Genomic DNA, 23,603 nt, shown 5'->3' with positions numbered 1-23,603 from the left:
AGAGCACCTCAAGGAGGAGCAGTCTGCTCCCCTTGATACACTTCATGGTCCTGCTGCACCATCTTTACTCACCCCACATGCAACTGAACATACCTGAGAAAAACCTCCAGTAAGTTACCCAGCCTGTGGATCAGTAAAAAACTTCTAGGTTCAAAACTAACTGTTCACCTCCCAGAAGATTCAAGCCCTCTGAGAATTTATATGTATTGTGAAATATGTTCAGCGGGTGCACAGGGGCTATGATCTCATTCCTCTCTAATCACAAAATTGTTATGATTGGAGAAGATCTAAGCTCACTGCATCTAATCCTCAAGATTCCCCTCCCCCAAATAAAAAAAAATACAATGAAACAAAATAAAATAGAAATCACCATGCCCACTACAAGCATGTCCTGAAATGCCTCATCTACACAGTTTTTATATACCTCAAGGGGTGCTGACTCCACCATCTCCCTGGGCAGTGTGTTCCAGCACCAGAATACTCTTTCAGTAATAAAATTCTTCCTACTATCTAGTCTAAATCTAACCCTGAATGTGGCCCAAGAAACAAACCCCTAAGCCAACACCACCCATGGTCCTCCCTCCCCAGCACCCTACAGAGACTGAGGACTTGACTGATCTGCAACCTGCAAAGCTCCTGGAGAGTTCCTCATGGAAAAATGTGCCCAAGGAAAGAAAATGCACAACAGCAAGACAACAGCTGCCGTTTCAGGGAAGACATCCCCTGCAAGGCAGCCAGCAAGACTGCCAATTAAAAAGAGAAAAAAAAAAATAAATCTGTTAACTTATCAGAGGAATGTCAAGCTGCACATCATCCACAGGTGGGATATTCTAAAATGCAGAAGGAGTGGTGGCAGTGGATGATCATGGACTCTGTGTGAGGCAACCTCATTTTTGTAAGGCCACAGGTGACAGAAGATAAGGTTGATTCCCTCAGTAGTAGCACTAGACCTTAAACATACGTAGAATAAGCACCCAGAAAGAACAAAAAAGTTGCAAAGCCCACAAATCCTTTCAAACTCTGAGAGTTGGGAGAGCCCTGGGCAGATCCCTTCCCCTGCATGGGCATCACAGCCCTGATCCAGCACTGAAGTTCTGAAACACCTTAAACACAAGGACCAAGAGATTCCTCTCCTTATCAAGCCCATGGCCAGGCAGCATCCCTGTTTCTCAGGGAGTTTCAACAGCAAGGAGATACACAGCCAAGTAAGCCAGAACTGCACAACCCCCCCAAATGTAATTCACATTATCTGTCAATTTTTTTTTTATTATTTCATAATCAAAAGCAGTACTTCTTTCTTCTTGTTTACAACTGTGTACCTACCAAGTAAGGAAATTTAAGAAGCACCAGTGCATAAAATACATAATGCAATGAATATAATATAAATAATATAATATAATAATAATATGAATAATATAATAAATAATATAAAATACATAATGCAATGAACTGACTCTACCACTAGATGATGGATCTACCACTAGATGATGTTAAGATGCCTTTTAACAAGCTGAAGAAGAACAGGGGTAAAATAACCCCCTTGTTTACACATTTATTCAACCATTTAGCACTGTGTGATACCACACCACAGAACAGCTCCTAAAGAGAAATTTCCACCACCTTTAAGCAGAATGTGATAGAACAGAAGAAAAAGGAACAGCTTTTGTGATCCTCAGTGACATGAAGCTGCAGAGACCATCTTTGGGTGGGTGGGCAAACACTGCACCCACAGCCCTAAGCCCTTTGGCATCACCCTCCTGGATGCTACTCTGAAACCAAGCAGGAGAACCCCCAACAACCTGCCCTGACTTCCAGGATGCAACTGAGAGGTTCATCTTGCTCTGGAAGAAGATTTCATCTGATCACCTTTAGAGGTCCCTTCTGATGTAAACTGTTCCAAAGTTATCCTATGATCGTGATGACTTTTTATTAAAAAATTATTGAACGGAGGAGGAAACATGTAAGAAAGCTAAATTGTATTATTGACAGAACAATAAAACTGATATATTTCCTACTGCCAGGAATCAGGATAACATTTTAAAAGCAACTTCCTGTTAAATAGAAGTTGAAAGGTTTTATCCATTCTTCTAGTTGAGTGTCTGTCTTCATCAGAAATTAAAATGAAAATTAAACAAAACATTTAACACCATGTTTTACATACATCTACACACACTTAGGTATTTATGGACACCTGTATAGATATTTGAGAGCAACAGAGAAAGCTTGAGGCTGAAAGGGATGCACTGAGACCACCCAGTCCAACCAGTCCTGCTCATGCTCCTTATGGCCATGTCCATAGTTTCTGTCCATGTCCTTGAGTTTCTCCAAGAAAAACATCCACTACTTTAAGGAAAACAAAAAACCAACACAAAATACAACAAACCCAAACAACAACCAACCAAAAAAACCAAAACCAACTGAAAAAAGCACCCAGAACAAAAACGCCCAAAGGTGCTCTGGTTACTCACTCAGAATGTTCCCAATTCACAGTTTTTATTTATACTGTTTCCATAATTTATAGCCTGACAGACAAAAAAACAAAAAATAACCTGAATAAACTATGACAAATTGATGAAGAAAACAACACTTTCCATGTGTTTTTCAAATTTAGAGGCTCTAAAGCCTGTTCATCAGAAAGCAAAACACATTCAGGTTCGTAATAAATAAGAAAACTTGAAAATAGGTACAAAAATTTCTGACATGGATTAAGTTATAGTGAGAATGATAAAGGCTCACACACAGCAAAATAGTCAGTATTACACAGCCCATTTTTAACATTAATTTTCCAGAATGTGAGATTTCCTTGCTGAATGAAAATTTACTACTTATATTACTTTGTAATGATTTTTAGAAGTAATGTGACTCTTCAAGGTGTTTCTCTCACCAGGCAGCACACAGAGACTGACCAGACTTTGCCATGGATTTACTATTTCAATAGTCTGGATGAGACACACTGCCAGTTAATTCATTTCAAATTAAATGTGGAAGTCATACATTGCTATGAAAAAATAAATAATAATTCTGCCTCTAACTGAATGTGAGATTAGCTGCAGTGTAAGCACAGAGATTCCTTACTGGGTCTGAGCATCAAGAATCTCCCTATTGGGATTTTTTCAGCAATCATGGGTACTATTGCAGCACTTTAGGGGTGATCAGGAAGATTCTGTGCAGGTTCTGTGTAAACATCAAGTTTTCAGTCAGGATTCCACAGCTCACTGTAGCACAGTAAAGAAAGATTCACAATTAATTCAGTCTCTGATTCTGGGTTGCTTTTATGAAGCATCTTCCCTCCCCAGCTGGAGTATCTCCATCTCTGTTTTGAAAAGTGTTTATTTAAAATTGAACTAAGGTAACTCCCCATGAATCTCTTCTGCATTACTGGTAGATCACCACCCTGAGGGTGATTTCTGTTTCCAATATAAAAGTGCTAGGAAGGCACAATAAAAATTGGTGTCCTCTATTTTCAAATTAATGGGATTACTTCTGAAATCTTGGCTTGGCCAGCTGCACACATTGTTTCACAGGGCCAGTAATCCAAGGCTTTAGCAGAGAACACATTTTATCATTGGGGTTAAAGAGATTTACTTTGTGAGGCTCATTTACACAGCTAATTACATTACTGTTTTGTTCTGCCTCCTTCCTGCTCTCATGATACATGTGAAATGCCATCTGCCCTGGTAAACCTAACTAGCCAGATGAACTCTTAATTTACCAGGGCACTTTGTGTTGAAATATGAAGCACTTCTAAGAAGCCCCAGTTAAGAAAATATAATGAGGAACTCCTGAACTGTGTGTGTACTGTGTCCATACACCCAATATCCCATTACCCACATAAAAAAATGCACCAGGCTTGATTCTTAGAACTACCCTAGAGAAAGGGATAGCAAAAATAATAGAGGTTTAAAAATAAGCTGTCTGGCTATTAAATACCAGGATAAATTAGCTACAAATTCTTCTGAAAAGAGCACTTTACAAATTTAGGTGACAGGAAAACACTTGGGAGTAAAACCCATGGGAATGCTATGCTTCAGCTTCCATTGAGTCCATACAGTTATAGGGCAACTCCAGCATTAATCAAATTATGCTGGAAATTAATTTATCTTTTAATGTGTAATATAATATATTAGGCTTATATTGTGGAAAGGACTTCAAGGGAATCCCTAAGAACCATGACTGAAGCATTCATGTTGCACTGAATGGAGAGTTTTTCAGAACAGGGAAGAATTATGCAGACAACAGACATGATAAATTAATAACTGCTTTAATACTACCTGATTCTAATGCTTATTTCACCCCATTCCCCTTCATCTGTAAATAGACCACTCACACACTCAATACTTCAGCATCTCTCCCAGCCTGACCACATTTAGTGCCACAAAAAAGTAATAATTAGTATGAAATTAACAAATTAGAATTACTTCAAGATTGTGGTTTTTTCTCCTCTCTAATTGTGACTGATGAATAAGTCGAAGAAAACCAGAAAAGCTGTATCAGACTTACATTGGAGATAAAAATCTTTCAGGCATCTTAAGTTCTACACCAAGTTAACTTTATTGACATTTTAAAACACTTGCTTTGACTTCAGGGGGGCTTTGGCTTCTTCCCAAAGCCAGAAAGTCTCCAGCTATACAGTCAGGTTGAGTTCCCAATGAAGAGGTCTCCTTCAGCAGAAATCCAGCATCCTCCTCTTTACTTCCACATAACTACCCAGCAGCTCTCTCTGGTTCCACTGCAGAGCAAGGCAGGAGCTCTGCTGTGTTGATGGCTGAAGGATCAAGAATCCACCATGAACTCTGGTGCAGAGACCACACAGAAAGAGACCACTTTATTCCACATAATCCATGCATTCACTGAGAGTGGAGTGTTCCTTTCCAACTTCAGATTCAGATGGTTCCCTCCATCTGAATAAAATTCTCCCCACAGAGAGAGAAAATTCTCCCAGATAAAATTCTCTCAGATAAAATTCTCCCCACAACTTGTGGCAAGCTCTCTCTCTCTATAGAATTTCCTGTTTGTTCTTTTTTCCATTGCAAGAGGCCCCTTTTCCCTTTCCTTTAATTTTTCCTTTCCTTTCCTTTTTCCTTCCTTTCTTTTTTCCTTTTCTTTCCTTTTTCCTTTCCTTTTCTTTCCTTTAATTTCCTTTTTCCTTTCCTTTCTTTTCTTTTTTTCTTTCCTTTCCTTTTTCCTTTTTTTTCCTTTCCTCTTTCCTTTCCTTTCCTTCCTTTCCTCCCTCACTTCTGGAGCCCAAACACAAGACCCCCTACTTACACAGCAGAAAAGATGGAAATTCTCTGTCCCATCACCTGTCTATTCACAAGGACCAAAGAAATAACATGCAAAAAAACCTACAACCTTAAACCATCAACCCTGCCTTTAGACAAGAGAAAAAGGCAGGGAAGAAAGCACCCTTGTGCTGTACCTCACCACTGACACGGGAGATGGAGCCCAAGAACCTGTTCTTCTACAGTACCTGGAAAAACTTGTTTTAACAGAGGCAAAAAAAATGACAAATAAGTACCAAATAGCTGAAGTATTTTAAACTTCTCATCTCATCTGCTAGAGCAATTTGCTTTTTCACCCTCTCCTCCCTTCAGTCTGCTGTTCCCTCTCATCCTCAGGATTGCTCTCCATTCCTGTTCTCCATCTCTCTTTAATTGCACGTTGATCAAAAGGAAAGAAAAATCCTTCTCCTACAGCACACCCTGGCTCAGTCTCAAACTCCAGCAACACACAATGTGACCCAAGCAAAAACACAGCAAATGAGAGACTTGTAAAGCACTTTTATTCATAGCTGAAAGGACAGGCCACTGGACCACCTAGAAATGAGTCTTGGCTTGCACTGGATGGGCTGGGGGGCAATGTGGGGGGTGGCAGGGCTGGAATCTGAAGGAGGTAATGAAGAGATGAGCAGCTAGGAGCAGGACTGAAACTCCAAGAGTGGTCTAAGCAGGGTGAACATTACCTAGAGGACAGCTTGGAATAAGCAGAGTGATGAAGATGAGGAACTGCAGAGCAGCAACAGCTGAAGAAGGCTGCAGGAAGCAAAACATAACACTGAGGAGATCATCTGTGCACCCTTTCTGACAAAAAAGTACAACACAGCACAGAAGAAATGACATTATTATCTGATTCACTGCTGTAACAAACTTCACTCATGTATACAGAATGTTCCAAACTTCCCCCAAAAAAATATGGATGAAACAATGTAAGTTTTATGAATTTAGCTTCCTCAAGGTTGCTAAGAGGCAGGAAGGCCAAATGGGTAATTTAAGTATTGCACAGAAAATTGTCACCCCTTCCAGCTGCCCCAAACTTCCCTTTATTCCCTTAAGGCAGTCACATTTTCTGTTTAAGCCCATTCTGCTTTCTATCAATATTAAAGAGCCTGGTCAGGGAAAGGTTTAAAGAAAAATAAAAAAAAGAAATAGCCACAATATTCACTGTTATAGGACACCTAGAATGAAAGATTTCTCCTTTGAAAATAACCTTTGAAGGGACTTTGTAGTTGTTCTTTGCTACAAAGAAAGTTCTGTTCTTGCTGAGGTTTTGGAAAAAGAACATAAAGAGAGAAGCCTTTCGAAAAAAATCTTTGCTTAGGAGGCTGCAATAAATTTGCATATATCATGCAGACACAAAGTTAAGCAGAAAGCTTTGAAGAAGCATTCCACTAGGAAACTGCATTCTGAAGGCAACAAAACTTCTGAGGCACACTCTTTGTGCCACAGCAGCTATTTTTTGCCACTTACTTTGTTTGCAGCTACCTAAAGTTCTCCCTAGGCCACCATCTGGTAAGGATTTACAGCAGATTATAGGCTAAGATTTAATTTGGATATGTGGATATGCTGCTCTGGCTCAGCACACTGCAGAGACCCAGCAACTTCTTGATAGTGTGGTTAGTGCAGAGATACTGATTTCTATCTTGAATCAAAGCAAGAAACATTTTAACTGTAGGAACAACCCAGAATATTATATTGCATCAATTGAAATATTGGACATCAGAACACAGATACCTGGGAATGACACTGGAGCCCTGCTGGGACCAGCTTCTAATCAGCTCAGTGATGGGCATTCTGACAGCTTCCCTGAGATCCCTCAAAATCCCCTCTTTGTTTTCCCATTTCTGCAAGGACCACAGTTTTCCATGTTGGATAAATGGGGCATGCATATTGGTTCCAAGCACTGCAGAGATCAGGGCTTTACTGAAAAATCAAAGCAAAAGTTAAGGTTGCTACTCTGAAGAAAGTTTGGTTTTGTTCTATCCAGGTATCTTTCTGCTGAGTCAAACACCCAAAGCAACACTTAGTAGTAAGAGCATTCACACTCACAACTGTAATCACTGCTCACAGTTCCCAAAAATAAAATAATTTGCTATATTATCAGAGAAAAGAAAGATATTGACTATAGTATGATGCAAGACAAATCATGATTTAATCACAACTGGTTTTAGATGAGAAGAAATGTCTCTACATATTGCAAAAAAGCTTCAAAGCCAGTTTGTGGGGTTTTTTGTAACTGGTAAGCTTACACTAAAATGTACATATATCCTAATACCAATATATATATCTACATACTGATTAGGCAACTTAAACTACTATAGCTTCATTCATGGCAGCTGGTTTCTACTCTAACAAGATGATAACTTGAAGAAGTATACTCAAAATCTCTAATAACAATATGGGAAGATTTAATATTGTTAAAAGAAGTGTTAAAAAAATGTTTGAAAACACTCAGATTAATACTTGTACATTTACTTTTGAATAGCACATATTCACTGAGGAAAAGGTATCATTTTTGTTAAGATCTAAATGTTACAAAAAGCATTGTGAGAAGCACCAAATACTGAGAGGAAGAAAAAAATACAGTTCTCATAATTAAACACTGAACATGAGGATTGCAGAAAAGAAGATTTGCTACTATATATCTATCAAATTCTTGGTACTGTGGCTGACACCATTCAAGAAAAAGTCATCAATGAACAAGACCTAGGAGTTTGTTGCTCTGTAAACAACACTATAAGTAAATTGTCAGACAAAGAATGAGGGCTAGGCTAATGTTACCTAATTATGATGGTCAATAACAAAGAAAAGAGAAAGTCAAATCACTGGCTTTCCAATAACAGACAGGATCTGTACAGAAGCTTCTTTGATTAACTCGAAGTGTTTCATAGCAGCCAAGATAGGGATGGGATTGAAAGGTCCCTTAGAGGCTTGTGAAAATGTTATTTCAGTAAGGTCAGTGACATCTCCCCTCTTCCTTCCAGTCAGCTCCATGAACTCCAAGTTAGAAAGGGGAACGAGGGATGAATAAACTTGGAAAAATTAAATGGAGGATGGAAAAATGAGTAGTTGCCATTCTTAAGCCAGAAAAATCACGGAGCCTCAGCAAAGTGCCTTGAAAAACCCCAAGATATCTGTAGCCACAGATAAGTTTCCAAGAGGTCCACAGATGATACGTGGTACCAGAGAATGTGGCTAATCTAAAACTTACTCCATCCTGCTTCTCACCCTACAACATGCTGTGGGTATCTCAAATCTGGAAATTTCCAACAAATTTCATGCTTTTAGTGGTTCAGATTTCCTGACTCGTTGTGTCCCTCCCTCTGTAAACAGAACAAAACCAAACTGCCTTCTTCACATGGTGCTCCCTGTGACTGTGCACTGGCATCTGAAAGGCAAAACTTAGGAGGTGATGACCAAGTTGCTTATCTCTGCTAGAAGATACTACATTGGATGGTCAATCTTGGAGAAGTTAGGAAAAATGAGTGCACACAGAGATGACCATAATGTTTTACTAAAATTGGAGGCACACAGACACCATGCTACATCCAACACACCTAAATAATTTCCCTACCTGCAATATTCACATCACATGGAGTAGCTCTAATCATGTAGATACATGCACCTTTAGGACATGGTACTTCTGCTTTTTTTCTTTAAAAAAATATACAAACCCTGACAATGAAGCTCCTGTACCCAGAATGATAAACAAACCACAAGGCCAACTTCTGTCACAGCACAACCCTGTACCCTCCTTTCCTTGTAGCTGGCACCCCTGGATTTATTTAGCTGCACCCAGAACTCATCCCCTGTGCTTCAGGAACGCTGCTCATCAGCTCTTTGGTTACACCTTGTGTCCATTAATGTCCATCCACAATCAAAACACATCAGGACAATTTCAAACACTGGCCTGGCATTGCCCATGCTCATAATTCTAAATTATGAGCAGGTTTCCTGACCCAGCTCAATACTTCACCCAGAAAATGACCAACCCATATATCAAAAAATGTTGCCAAGAGAGAGATAGGACATACTTGACTAATTTGGAAGGGGTGGGAGGCAGTTTAGGTCTGAGAAATATGAACTGAGTCTCAAAACCACAAAAACCTTTTTCATCTCATTTCTTCTTCTATTCTAAGAGGCAGCACTGCTTGAGGTGCCCTCCAGACTGCTCCCACAGCTGCAATGCCCTTTCTGAACAACCTCCTTCCAGAAAGTCACCCAGCTCCCTCAAACCCCACTTGATGTTCATTTTCATTACTTTCTCCCTTCTGTCCTAACAGTGCTGAAATTGGGAAGCTGGGTTGTCATTTTCCCGTTCCAACTGGAATTCCAATTCCAATTTTTTTCTCCTAGGCACAGCTGGCAGGGAGTATTAAACCAGATCAGGGCAAGCATTGAGAATATTCTGTAGAGAAAGGATTCCAGATGTGTAGCAAGACTTCCTAATTTCAGCCATGCTACCCTGATTAAAACCAACTTGCACACTTTCCACTTAACACCTGTCTGTAAATAGAAGCCTTGTTTATGCAATCCAGAAAAATTGGGCAGGAAAACATCAGAGGTGTTCATGTCTGTCACTGGGGTTTTTCTGCAGTAGCCTCTAGGAGATAATCTGGATGAGCCTCCCCTCCCTAAAACCTCACCCCTCCCTCTCTACAAAAAAAGCCCTTTTCATAAGTAATCTGTTAAGACAGTCTGGAGTTTGGGATAGTTCGGGGGAAAAGGAATTACTCTTCTGATGTCTAAGAACATTAAAAAAAACAAACCCAAAACAAAACAGCTTTAAATCTGCTTCAGAAATGTTCTCAGTGTTCCTTATCAACAAGGGCATGTCAGCAAGTAGAGCTCTCAACTTCCCAGCATGAAATGAGCAAAGATTTTTTAAGCACCTTTTCCTTAAATGTATACAAGTGGGCAGAGAATTCAGGCAAATTAATCTCCTATCTCCCTGCTACTGCATTTTCCCCAGTATTTCTGATATTAAACACATTTCCTTCACTGTACACATTGAACTGCCAAGTAAAGGAGTGCTGGAAGTTTCCTTTCCCCAGTTGCACCCAAATGACACCATCACTAACATGCTATATAAAACCACTGTCACTGAAACTTGCATTTTTTATATACATACACGTCAGCTACTACTTTAAATCTACACCACAGCTTAGCCACAGTGCTGGAAAAAAAAAAACAGTGGTGAGGAGAGTGCCAGTTGATTAAAATTGTCATGTCCCACTGCAGCTTTGCCCATCTAAGAGCTGATTTCCTAATATTCAGGTCTTGCTCTTCCTCAGTTCCTGCACCAATAATTGTCTCTGTGCTCCCAACTCCAGGATGTAAACTTGAAGAAAACCAACCCAGACAACACCAGGAGCTGTCGAACACCAGCTCAGAATAGCAGTCTAACCACATCAGGGCAGTTTTGACTCCCACACTACAACTGAGACCACACAACTGGAAAAAGGACACTGTGATTTACATTTATATGTATATCCATTTATAGGTAACAGCTCATAATTGCTTGGGGTACCTGGGCAGTAACTTATGTTGCAGCATCTGCACATAAATCAGAGGCAGTTCTTTCACTGCCCAGGTGTTGCAGATATACCAAATGCTCCCAGGAAAAGTCCCAAGTTGAAAACCAGAAGTGCATTTACCCACTACAACATCTCTGAGCTCAGCTCAGATGCTGCAATATCAATATGCATGGATTTTTCATCTTGGGGAGCTGTGAAAGATTTCTTACTCCCAGGAAGCAAAACTGAAGTAGAAACAGGCAACCTAGCCATAAATAGGTACAAAAAGGCAAAGAAGTTTGTTCTACAGAGCAAAAAAAACCAAAACCAAAACAACCTGACTTAGTGAGGCTTTCAGTGAGAGAGTGATAAAGTGTTTTGATTAGTTGCTTTGGAACACCACATCCCACACAGCCAGTATTTTTTTTAAAAAAATCAATATCCTAAGAGTTCAAACTTACCTATAAAACCAGGGGTTTGTATATGCATTTTCTATTACAGCTACACGAGGTAGAAATACACTGTTCTCACATCAGGTTAACAAGAAAACGTTGTATAAAACGCAATTTTTATTGCTGAATGATGAAATTGCTGAATACTCTCAGGTGAGACATTAATTGCAGAGATGGGGAACACAAGACTGATCTGCTGAACTCCACAATTTCCAGCTGCTTTACAAGCTGACCAGGTAAGGAGAAAGGAAGACCAAAGGGGACCAGAGATGTGACTTTGCATTCAAATAATCTCTGCTCCTCAGTCTCATGCTCAAACTGTTCAAGTGAGACTCAACAGGGAGAAGAAATTGAAAGGTCCACTCCAGGTCTAAAAACCAGTTTGTTCCTCACAGGCAACCAGTATGTTTCACTCTTCATAGTGTATTTTCCCAGGAAATAACTGCATTCAACAGTTGATTTTAATGTTAAAGTTTTATGCCTGCTTCAGCTGCACAGGGTGATCCAGAATAAAAAGCAGAAGCTGAAACAAAGCAACTGTAACTCCATGGAGGTAGCACAGTGGTCCTGCAATATGTTCCAGCAGAGTAGGGTAAACAGGACTGCAAGTTTTTGCCTTGTTTCACCTAAAAATAGGAGCAGGAGCTCTATTCCCAGTTTGGTTCCTTTGTAAACTTCCTATTTTCATTACAAGACACAAGCTGGGAAGCCAACAATTTGCTGTGCACGTTCTACTGGCAAGTAGAATCTCAGATTGATGTCATCTTTCTGCAACAACTGGTTTCCATGGCAACAAAGACAAAGCCATCCTAAGATACTCCTAGGAGCCAAAGGACCACACTGGCCATGCCTTCACTACTCCAAGTTGACACCTGGAGGTCACACAACACAACAGGTGACGTGCACGACGTGATAACCATGAAGCTACTGAACTATATTAATAAACACTTCAGTTCATGATAAATTCTAAGAGAAAAAATGGGCAATTTGTTTTGCTAGATGTTCTCTTAGCTGAGTGAAAAAAGCAACTTGTAATTTTTCTGTTATTGTCTATTGCTCCTAAGTGGTGCTACTAAGAGGAAAGCACAATTATGCTCTGTCCTGGAGAGCCCTCAACCAAAGGAGTAGTAGCACCATTATCTTAATTTTACAAATGGAGAAATCAAGGCACAGCAAGATTCAAGTGACCCACTGAGCCTCAGGAAGCAAACCCAGTGACCAAGCAAAGTCTTTTCCATCCCAGAGTACCATTAACCAGGGCAGAGGCTGCTTCCCTGCATTAACAGTTTATGCTTGGGAGTAAATTCACTCCCATTTACACCAGTACATCATCCAGTGAGGATGAAAGTATTCAACTGGTGGAGTTGAAAGCAGAATCTATTCACACTCACTGAAGCACAGCAATCAGATACCCTAGTTCACTTTTTCAAACTCATTTCTTGCCATATCCAAAGACCATACTGCTGGTCTTGAAAGATACGGAAGTTTAGAAAATAAAAGCAAAAAAACCACAAACAAACAAAATACTTCAGAAGTTCCAGTGCCTTCTCCTGGTCCTGCTACTATGTTTTATTCAAACACTATATTTTATTTAAGCCCACTAATACCTTACCTATTAAATCTAAACTTAAATTAAGGTGTATGTCCAAATCATATGCCACTAACAAATTTAGGACAAAATAATTACTCACTTAAGATTTAACTAAAACAAAACCAAAAAACAACTTACAAACCATGTATTGACTGTTGGGTTTTTTTTAATAAATAAATAAATTACCCCTTTCAAGTTTTAAGTAACCTACAAGAATATTCAAATAAATGTTAAGGATCAGCAGCATAAAATTACTTGCAGAAAAATCTTTCCCAAAGCCTGTGGTGTACTTCACATTCTGCTTCACCATGCTAAAAGGTTTTCTTCCTAAAAGACATACTTGAGACTGGAAGAGTACCAAAGTTATATATATTGCAACTTCCTCAGCTCCATCAAGGGCATCCCTGCAAACCCAAAAATGACTTTCAAAGGCAGAAACATATACATGCAATTAGAGAATCATGTCACTCTTTTTCCTCCCAGCTTACTCTTAGCAGTAGATTGGAAAAACAAATACCAAGAACAAAAAAATTAAAGTCCACTGAGATCAAAGGTCTAAAACTGCTGCACAGGAATCACTCTTCTCCTTTATGTTCTGTTTATATGCAATACACTGGGGCATCATCTTGGAGCTAATTCTTCTGAAGCCTCTGCTTAATCAGAATGATGAAGTTTTGAGTCAGAACCATCAGAGGACTTGCCTCGTGTGCCCATCTGTGATTATGTTTATTTTCACCTCTGAATCAGATTTAACTCTATTTCAAGTTGGCAGTTTAAAAAACAACAAACAAACAACTAAACAAACCAACCAAATATGTAACTACACCATTAATACACTGAATGTGAAAATAGAACAGCATATGGCAAAAGAGATTATGGGGATTAACCAATTAAATGGTATGACTCAAACCAACATAACCCAACAAATCTGTGTTTTGCAGTGAGGGATGTGGGGGTATTGGAAAAGGTCTTTACCTAATGCAAACACTGAAAGCCAAACTTCTAAAAATAACAGATTTGGCAAAAAGTATCTGTGAGGAAGAAAGGAGAGGTATCAGATGATCAGAGTCTACAAGCTGAGAGCAGGTGATTTCCTTCTGGATGTCTCTTTTCTCTTGAATGCTGGATTACACAACACATGCAGGACTTACTAGAAGCAATCCCAGAGGACTATAACCATCATCATAAAGTCTGTACTCAGTAATTATTTACATGCTTAGGAATCATAATAATAAATTTCACATTTGAGGTTAAAAAGCACATTCCTGATGATATAAAGACACAGTAAGCATCTCACTGAAATAAAGTTTCCTCAATTTTAAGAGAACAAAATACTCAAGCAGGGCTTTAGGCAGAATGAAGGCAAATGACAATCCTAACATAGAAGTTCTCACAGAGAGGCAAACATCTGCATATAATGGGAGGAAAGGCCAAAAAAGCAGAGGTGTCTGGAAGAAGTTCCTCCAAAAGGTGACACTCCTGTCAACTTCATGCACTTGTCTTCATTACACCTGGTGTCAGGACCTGCTCAGAAGACAGAACCTGCAGGTAACAGCCCAGGTTTTGGGTTTTTTTTTCCTCTCCAGGTTAATACCTGGGACTCCAGGCACCTTTCTAAATAGAATCCATTCACTCAGGTGTTCATTTGAACTCATTATTTCACAGCTATTGAAGAAATGCCAAAAATCCCAGCAAGTAATAGTTCACAGGTATCATAAAGACATGCGATCAAATAATTTATATAAGATTTTAAATTATTAAAGGTTTTTATATTAAAACTGGCAGATGTATCACAGAGTAATACAAGCTTTTTATACAGTTACAGATAGACTTCTACAAGGAAACAAAATCAAACCAAAGCTGTTCCTATATTTTATTCAAAAATTCACCTCAATATGATTTTAAATGCCAGTACAACTAAAAAAAAAATTAGTATTAAGAGCCAAATAAAACAAATATTGGAAAATTGAACTACACCATCCACAAACACACAGAATTCCCCAAAGTACTTTTTAATCAACACAACCTCAATAAGCACATACTTCTCTGATGTCTTTTTCTTTAGAAGAGACAATTTACTAGGAAAGGAATGGAAAAAAAATCTCAGCAAAACAAATGCAGTTTCAAGTCTTAACATCATCTCACAAAGGAACAAGTTAGATGTGGCTCTGTAATGGAACTGCCCTTATATAAAACTCACCTGTGGATGCACAGATGTGGAAATGCATGAAATTTACCTCATTGCTAAGTTTCCATTTCCTAAGCTAAATCTCATAATATTACAACCACCTGGGTGTTTATCATAATATGTAATCTCAGAGCTGTCTCTCAGGGATTTGATATTAAATACAAAGCAGTTGATGGTTTATGCCTAACCCATGCTTCTAAGCACAGCCTCAAATGCAGCAACAGCTGTGAAAATTGTGAAATTTCACCAACATTTCATTTTCATTGACAACCCCATACACACACCATGCGTAGCAGAAAATGTTAGTTGATATAAAACTACACATTTCCAGGCTGTAACACAAGCTACTAAACAAAGCCCTTCACATCATTAAGTTCCAGATGATGGTTTTAGCACCTACAATGGATCAATGCATCAGTCCCAAGCCTTTATTTAAAAAAAAAAAAAAAAAAAAAAAAAAGCCATTTATCCACTTACCTTGTGGAAAAGAATTTGGCTGCACTAAGTAGAGGAATGCATGTACTGTTTTAAACAAAATTCCTATTGGCCCAGGTTCATGGTATGCACCTGTATCATACGTCTTGGATGGTACAAATCCAAAATCCAAAGTCCCAGGAGGCAGTTTGTATAAAGGCTGTACCTCTGAAACAGTACTTCCACAAAACAGCAGGAGCAGCAAACAGAGTTCCACAGCCATGGCTAGCAGTATTCATAAAACTGGAGGTAGAGAGATTTTTTTCCACCAAGTCAAGGAATCTTCAACACATTCACTTGGGGGTTAGGTTTCTAGCCAGGAAACACTGGTGTGCCCTCACACCTTTTATTCTTCAGGTATTCTTGTTTTGGAGTGGTACAGAAGCCTCTTGTGGGAAGGACTCAGGGCATCACCTCTGGCAAAAACAAAACAGAGCTCGTCAGGGTGTCTGCAAGAAAACAGGAAAGTAAAAGGTAAACTGTAATTTTCTGTGGAAATTGGACTGATCTGTAATTGTAAAAGCAAGCCAGATACAATAGACAAGAAAAAAAATTAAAAAAAAAAAATGAGGTTTGTGTATAATAAAGTGTACTACAGACACTGTGACTGAAAGAGGAGGAAAAAACAATTACACATAGTTCCAGGTCAGTGAGTTTTCAAAAACAAGCAAAGCAGAACACTGGGACAGCTCCAAGGGAAACAAAACCAAAGGAATAATGTATGGATTGCACTTCTGACTAAGTACAATACGTCATGTCACAAAAGTTACACAATTTAATCAGCCACCTGGTGTTACCATAGTTGATAGCAATTACTACAAGTCATATCCTGTAGTTTCTTTAATCTCAACCTTTCAGTAAAACCTTCCAGCTTTAATCTACAACCTTCCTGTTTATAGGACTTCACTTTCCTTCCCTGTCTATGGCCTAACAGATGTCACCTTTCTGATGTGTTTCACAGTTAGGGCCACAGATTCCACCTCAAAGAAGAACTGAAGATGCCAGCTCCTCCTAATCATCCTCCAGTACTGAGGAAAGAAATTATTCATCACTGAAAAGTTAATAAAACAAACAAATAATAAAAATTCACCCTTCTGACAGGCAGCAATGGGTGTCAGTAATTACTTTCTATTAATTCAAACCATCTCAAAGTAGTTCTTGGGAAATGGGAGAAGTCAACTCAACAATTTTTATTCATAGCTTGGGAAAGCTGAGATAACTTTGCATCATTAAGATGACTTTGGATGCTTACACATCTGTTTAAGAACGTTCTGAAGCTAAAAAATCACAGCAGTTTTAGCAGCCACCATGTAAGAAATGTAAACAGAAACCCTCCTGGGTTTCCAACTAAACAACTACACCTTCATCTGCCTGGGGTTAGGTATAACTCCCTCACTTCAGCATGAGCCACAGTGGCCTCTACAGGAAAAAGACAAAAAAAAAAAAAAAAAAAAAAAAAACACAAAAACAAAACAAAAAAAAAAAAAAAAAAAAACCAAAAAAAACCAAAAAAAACCAAAAAAACAAACAAACAAAAAAAAACAAAAAAAAACCACAAACAAACAAAAAAAAAACAAAAAAAACAAAAAAAAAACAAAAAAAAAAAAAAACAAACCCCCCCCCCCCCCCAAAAAAAAAAAAAAAACACCACAAAAAACCAAACAAACAAACAAACAAAAAAAACAAAAAACCCCAAACAAAAGCAAAACTGTCCCTTTTTGACTTTGGATCTTTGCTGATAGGGACATCTGGGAACCCACTGCTCATGCCTGAGGAGCACCCAGCACAAGCTGCCTTTGCTTGGCAGGTCAGCTTCTACACCTCTGTTGCCTTTTTTTTCTTTTTTTTTTTTTTCATCAGCCCTATCTACATGGAAATGTTTTTAATCTCCACATTGAAGCCCAGACCATTCACCTGCAAGAATGACAGCAAAACAATGCAAGTGCCTCCCAGGCAGCCCAATTCCACACCAATACTTGGACTTCCAATGTGCTTCCAAGTAAAAGACCTGCTGAAGACAAAAGACTTAAAAATCTGTACATTTGAGACTTAAGACTCTCCCATGCTCTACAGTCCCGAGTAAAACACAGGCCACCTTTCTTAAAAGCAGTGTTGACTTGGAGGAAACCATTGCAGCCTTGTTGAGTAGTCCCTGCTCATTCACAGGATAGCTCAAAATCAAGAAAATTGGATGGAATTGGATGGAAAATAATGGAATAAAGGAATCCAAGACCAGATCAAAGAACTAGAGACAGTTTTGTTTCTCTGAAGCCCGATGGAGTTAAGAAAAAAAAACACAGATCCACCTCCCCCCCTCTCATGGCTAGCAAAACTCAAGAAGAATGACCAGGTAATAATGCTATGAATAGCAGAATTATCCAAGCCTTATTCAAAAATTGTTAGAAACCACTCTGAAATATGATGCTCCATACAGAAGCATAGCAGCTTAGAACACATGAAATCATAAGTATTTTCCTACCTGAAAAAGAATGTTTTGTTCAATAATGAAGGGGTGGGAAAGGCCAGCTCCAAAATATTATTTTTTTCCTCCTTTAATTTTTTCTCTAGACAGGTTTTCTTCAGCCTAGTGGGTATTTTTGGTGGAATTTTCTTTTATGCACCTATTTTTCTAGGGATGAATGTAGTTATGGTCAAAAACTGAAAATTGCTAAGGATGTGGTTAATTATCAGATCCACAAAAACTCTACAGGACAACACATCACAAGACCAAAACTAAGTAGAAAAAAAAAAATTTGTCTCAATGACAACAGCAAAGACTGTGCAAGTTTGATACAGTACAGTTCCCCTTGATTTTCTTAAAAAAAGTTTGAACATTTTTTTCTAAATAAAGCTTAGTTTGTGTGGAGATTTTTCAAGCACAGTTTAAACAATTCACTGTGAGCCTTGATTCCAAGAGTTAAAGAATACAAAATTACAAAAAATACCAAAATATCTCATTGTACAAGTAAGCAGATAAACCACTATGAAAATACCCTCTTCATACATTAAAATAATCACTATGCTTACTATAAATGTGCATTCATATATTAACCAAGACAGAAATTTCAGTTTTAAGACGAGGACACTACTGAAGCTGAAAGGACACTACCTGTGCTGCAGATACAAATGGGGACACACAACCAGCTTTCACTTCCAAAGTCCTACTGAAGTATCCAGCTCTACATAATTTTCAGTTTAGCTCCTATAAATCTCAGAAATTTTTAGCAAAGCTGGTAGTTTTCTTGCAAATCAAAGAATCTGAAGAATTCTGGCCACACTCTATTCCCTTCCCTTTGCTGGCAAATACATCACAATAATTATTGCATGTATAATCTTACTAGCCAGTTCCCTCCAGGCTAGCTCCAAATCTTCCCTATACTTTTAAAAAGACTAATTTATTTTTCAAGGTTGCATTAATAATGGTCAGAAACTTGCAGAAACACTATTAAACCTGTAACTCGGGATACTTCTGAGCATTCAAAATGTCTAAAGTTATACAGGACACAGGTTTGGGTCAGGATAAAGTTAATTTTCTATCTTGTAATTTTGCTTCCAGCTACTTACAAGAGACACAGCTGCAAGCAAAATTACAAGATAGAAAATTAACTTTATCCTGGCCCAAACCAGGACATCAACCCACCTAAAAGTAACTTGGATGTAAAAAGCTCCCAGCAGTTGTTCTTAACTTGATATGGAAAAGAAACAGCTGGGAGCATATTAGTAGTAAATATGCCAGACCAACAGCATTAAAAAGATTCTACCCATTACATCTGTGGTTGTGAGGACTGCACGAATGACACAGATACAAGTGACACACAGAAAAAGAATTACAATTCCTGGTACTTTTCATTGCAGCATGTGGCCATCTCATTTCCCCAGAAGCAGCACGGCCTCACTGCAGTCACTGAGCTCCAGCAGCTGCCAGCACAACTCTCCCCAAGTTCAAGTAAACAGTCAATGAAAAGAAGCTGGGTGAAACTCTGAAGTGCTTAAATGCATCAGCAAAGAAATTATCCATTTCATTAATGTGTTTCAACTAAAAAAAAAAAATTAAAAATCACAAACCGTGTTAAATACTTAATAAGATATATGTATATATATAAAAACAGAGAGTTTAATTTATTTTCTTTGTGGTTTAGAAGTGTCCACCTTCAGAAGACCAGTCCTTTTCCTATTTATTCTACAGTTGCCACTAATATGGATTCAAACCAGAGGAGGGTACACTTAGACTGGAAGTTAGGAAGAAGTTCTTCACTTAGGGATGCTGAGACCCTGGCACAAGTTGCCCAGAGAGGTGGTGGAAGCCCCATCCCTGGAAGTTTTCAAGGCCAGGCTGGACAGGGCTCTGAGCAACCTCATCTGTGGGAGGTGTCCCTGCCTATGGCAAGGGGTTGGAATTAGATGATCTTAAAGGTCCCTTCCAACCCTGAAAATTCTGTGATTCTAATTCTATGATTCTAATAAGTACAAGTCACTGAACATAATTCCTGGGGTTTTCAACCACTCCCTGTGGTGAACATCATCACCCTTTTAATACATTGCACTATTATCACTTCACCAGTATAGCCTATTATATTTTAAATAATTTTCCAAAACTTATTAAGCTTCAGCAACTTCAAGTTTAGGAGCAGGAGAAAGAGACTGGGTGAGAGATGCAGAAGTTTGAGCAACTGGTTCCATGATGCATCAACTCTGAAGAGCAGAGCTCAGAAACAGCAGGATGTCCAGCTCTTTGTTTCTACAGAACTGGTCTCCTCCTGTGTAACTCTGCAATGTATGCAAATACAAGGCTGCAGTGCAGTGATGCAATGATGATTAACCCTGTGAACTGAAATTCAGTCAACCAGAGGCCAGACTGCTGAAGCTCAGTGTCTGCTGGCAGTGAACCACAATGGTATGGTGGAAGATGCAGTTGTCCATGGGAAAGCCACACAAAGGATCTGGCTGTGCTTGTTAAAAATGATAATAATTTGAAAATCCAAGTCCACAGTCCTCTTTGGTGAGGTCGCTCCAATGAGAGGAAGACCAGACAACTGAAATGCATCCAAGTAGCCATAAACCAGATAGTTACAGGTAGACTGCAACTCCAAATATTTATTAAAAAAAGCCAACCCATAAACACCACCTTTCCATTCAAGAGACAGAAAACCAAGATAGATGCTGGCAAGTTACAAAAAGTACAGACTGCCATTGCAAAAAGCTGTCCTAAGCCTACCAACAATTATAACCTGTTGCCACAGGAGGAGCAGAAGCAAAAACAACTCATAAGCACTAGGGACTGCAAAAGGGAATCTGGCAGCACGGACAAAAACTCAACAAATGGAATCTTCCACACCAGGTAGCCTCAGGATAGATCTAATATGCTTGCTAGATGCTCAAAATGGCTAAGTGCTCAAGTCATTAAAAGTGTATATTCAGAACCCAGGTTGGCTTTAAGCAGCTGCTTAAGAATTTGAAAAATAAATAAATAAATAAGCAACACCAAAGAACCCTGCTGTTTTACAAGCTACAGCAGTTTGCAGACAACAGACCTGTAAAAATTAATTCCAAGTGGGATTTATCTTCCCGAAATGATAGGGAAGCCTGATTTTTAGCTGACAGCTTACATGCTCGGAAGAAATATAATTTGATTTTAAGTGGTGCATTTACCCAGGTATTCAGAGAGCATTCCCTTGTGGCTGTGATGCTTTTCGGCATCACACGGAAAATTTTAAAGCCAACTCAGAACGAAGCAAATGTGAACTGATGAAGGCAAATGTGAACAGAGGACACGTCCCAAGACCGAGGCGCTGGGATGACAGACCCTGCGTGCTGCCAGCTTTCCCTCCCGTCCTTCCAGTTCCCAAAACTGTGGAGATCAGGGTGCTTAGTCCTTGAGCTGCAGACTGCATAGGAGCAGGAGTACCGCAGCTCTGCCTCTGCTGGAATACCGACCCATTTTGGGAGTTTCTTCAGCTGCTCCCCTGCATGTGCGTGCAGACAGGGAGGCACAGCCCGTGTTTACCATCGCGAACTGCCCCCTTCTCCCCTCCTTTCAGGCGAGACCCTCAGCTGACAGGAGAGCTAACCCTTGCCGAAAAAAAAAAAAAAAAAGCCTGACCACCCGGGGTGGTGGGCTGGGGCGATTTGCTCAGGTACAGACGGAACCACCGGCACCACCGCCTCAACCAACTCCTCCGAGGCGGCTTTCGCCGCAGCGCTGCCGTGCCGAGCGGGGACTCCCGGCGGGAGCGGACGGGCCGGGCCGCTCTCCCCACTTACACCCAGGCTTTCACCGCAGTGCCAAGGCAGGGCTTCGCCTCTCAGGACTATTCCGAGGCCAGCGCGGTGTCCCCGACCCCCTCCGTTCCCCTCACCCCACCCTGGGCAGGTGCCCTTAGCGGATGCCCTCCGCTCCTCCACTCGGTTCCCCTTCTCCCCGGGGCTCTCCCCGCCCCGCTCCCACCGCTCCCCTCTCTTCAGCCGCCGGAGATCCGCAGCCGTTCCCCCGACCCCTTTCTCCTCAGCCGTCCGCTCCACGCACAACCAACCCTCCGCGAAGAAAATCCACTTCACACTCCGCGGCCGAGCCCGCTGCCCCTCTCTCCTCAGCGGGCGGATCCGCCCTCGCTCCCCGCGGACCGGCACACACGGCCCCGCCGTGCCGCAGACCCTTTCCCCTCGGCCAAAATCCGTCCCTCTCGCACAGCCCCTGCCCTCAAACCCACTTTCTCGGTTCCCCTCAGCACAGACCAGCCCGGCGCCGGTCCCTCTGCTTCCACCTCACCCCACACTGTCAGGGCCGGGGCTCCCTCCCTCAACAGCATCCATCCCGCTGCTCCCACAGGTCTCTCTCCCAGCCGCGACTGAACACCCCTCCCCTCCCTACCCACGCCGGGATCCCCACCGACAGCTCCGCTCCTTCGGCCACCCACCTCCCTCGACGGCCACTCACCCGGTTTCCCACAGGGCCCCCCCTCGTCCAGCAACACCTCTCCTCCAGCGGGGCTCCGATTCTCCTCCCCCGCTGCCGCACTCTCCCGGCCAGGACCTTCTGCCCGCCCGCAGCGGGAGCAGCCGGGGAAGGATGGGGAACCCCACCCCCACCTGCTGCCTCCCGGGCAGGGGCGGGGGTTGGAGGCGGCGGCGAAGAAGCGCTGCCCCGGGACCCCTCCTCACTTACCCCCACCCTGTAGTACTCACCGGCGAGGTGGGGGAACCGAGCCGGAGGCACTGGAGCACGGTACCGCCTGAGAACGCTGCGGTGGTGCTCCCGGTGCCGCCCGCGCATGGATTATGGAGGGCGGGCTCTGCCCCGGGCCGATGCGGGACCACCCCGGCAGGCTGCGGCTGGAGGGGGGGAGGAAGAGGAGGAGCGTGAGGGGTTTAACCCCGGAGGGACCCGGCAGGCGAGAGGGAGATGGGAAGGAGTTTCGTGTCCTGACTACTTAAACTTGGTCGAGAGGGTCAGGCTGGACCTACAGCCGTGCGTGATGGCCCGGGGGAGTACAGGGCGATGGGTGACAGTACAGGGCGATGGGTGACCTGTTGCTGCCCGGGTCGGGCAGGCCAGGAAGGTGCCCCGGGACGCCGGGATGAACAGCCGAGGCACACGCAGCCTTCCCGACCTCGCCATCGCTCCTTAAGAGATTTCTCTGCTAGGGTTTGCTCTGAATTCAGGCGGGCTTGCTTTTCCTGTCAAGGTGATTTACCCCATTAGCTTTTAGAAGAAGATTTTGGCTCACCATTCCTGAGGTGCCCGTACTTCTTCATGAGGATATAATTTCTTTTAGGATTGGTATCTGTGTTTTTAAGTGTTTTTTGTTTTTTCCCTACAAGTTGCAGGACATTAACATACGCTTTCAGAAGCTCCTGTGCTTTCTTCCTTCTGCCCTTTGTGATTTTTATTTGCAGCTTTGATATTTTAATGTTCCCCAATTCCAGGATTGAAATGCAAACGTGATTCTTGGCTTTCTTACTAGATCTTTCATGATTCAGCATCACAGATCAAGGCAAAGCAAGAATTTGAGTTGGAGATCCAAGGTCATGCTGGTTCCTTGGAGATCATTAAGACACTGACGAAGAAGTCTCCCTCCTGGCTTTCTGCATTGGCAGGCAGAATGAAAA

The 23,603-nt window shown here is 41.2% G+C and overlaps 1 protein-coding gene across 13 annotated transcripts in view; it reads right to left on the bottom strand.

Moving 5' to 3' along the window:
• PROM1 (prominin 1) overlaps nt 1-22,910 on the bottom strand; it is a 63,443-nt gene extending 40,533 nt beyond the window's left edge. For 3 of the 13 annotated variants that reach the window (XM_071743901.1, XM_071743906.1, XM_071743905.1), the window contains exons 1-2: nt 22,680-22,908; nt 15,501-15,913 (exon numbers count right to left, since the gene is read on the bottom strand). In XM_071743901.1, coding sequence (XP_071600002.1) covers nt 15,501-15,720 — 220 coding nt within the window. In that variant the 5' untranslated portion in view covers nt 15,721-15,913; nt 22,680-22,908. Of the gene's footprint in view, nt 1-15,500; nt 15,914-22,411; nt 22,502-22,679 lie in introns of those variants that run through there. The other 10 variants (XM_071743902.1, XM_071743909.1, XM_071743903.1 and 7 more) reach the window with 9 other exon arrangements.
• Between the last annotated feature and the right edge of the window lie 693 nt (nt 22,911-23,603).

The sequence above is a fragment of the Heliangelus exortis genome, chromosome 4, assembly GCF_036169615.1.
Source record: "Heliangelus exortis chromosome 4, bHelExo1.hap1, whole genome shotgun sequence".
Taxonomy (NCBI): Eukaryota; Metazoa; Chordata; class Aves; order Apodiformes; family Trochilidae; genus Heliangelus; species Heliangelus exortis.
The sequence above is the reverse complement of the archived record's forward strand: the minus strand, read 5'-3'. Positions and strand labels throughout refer to the sequence as shown.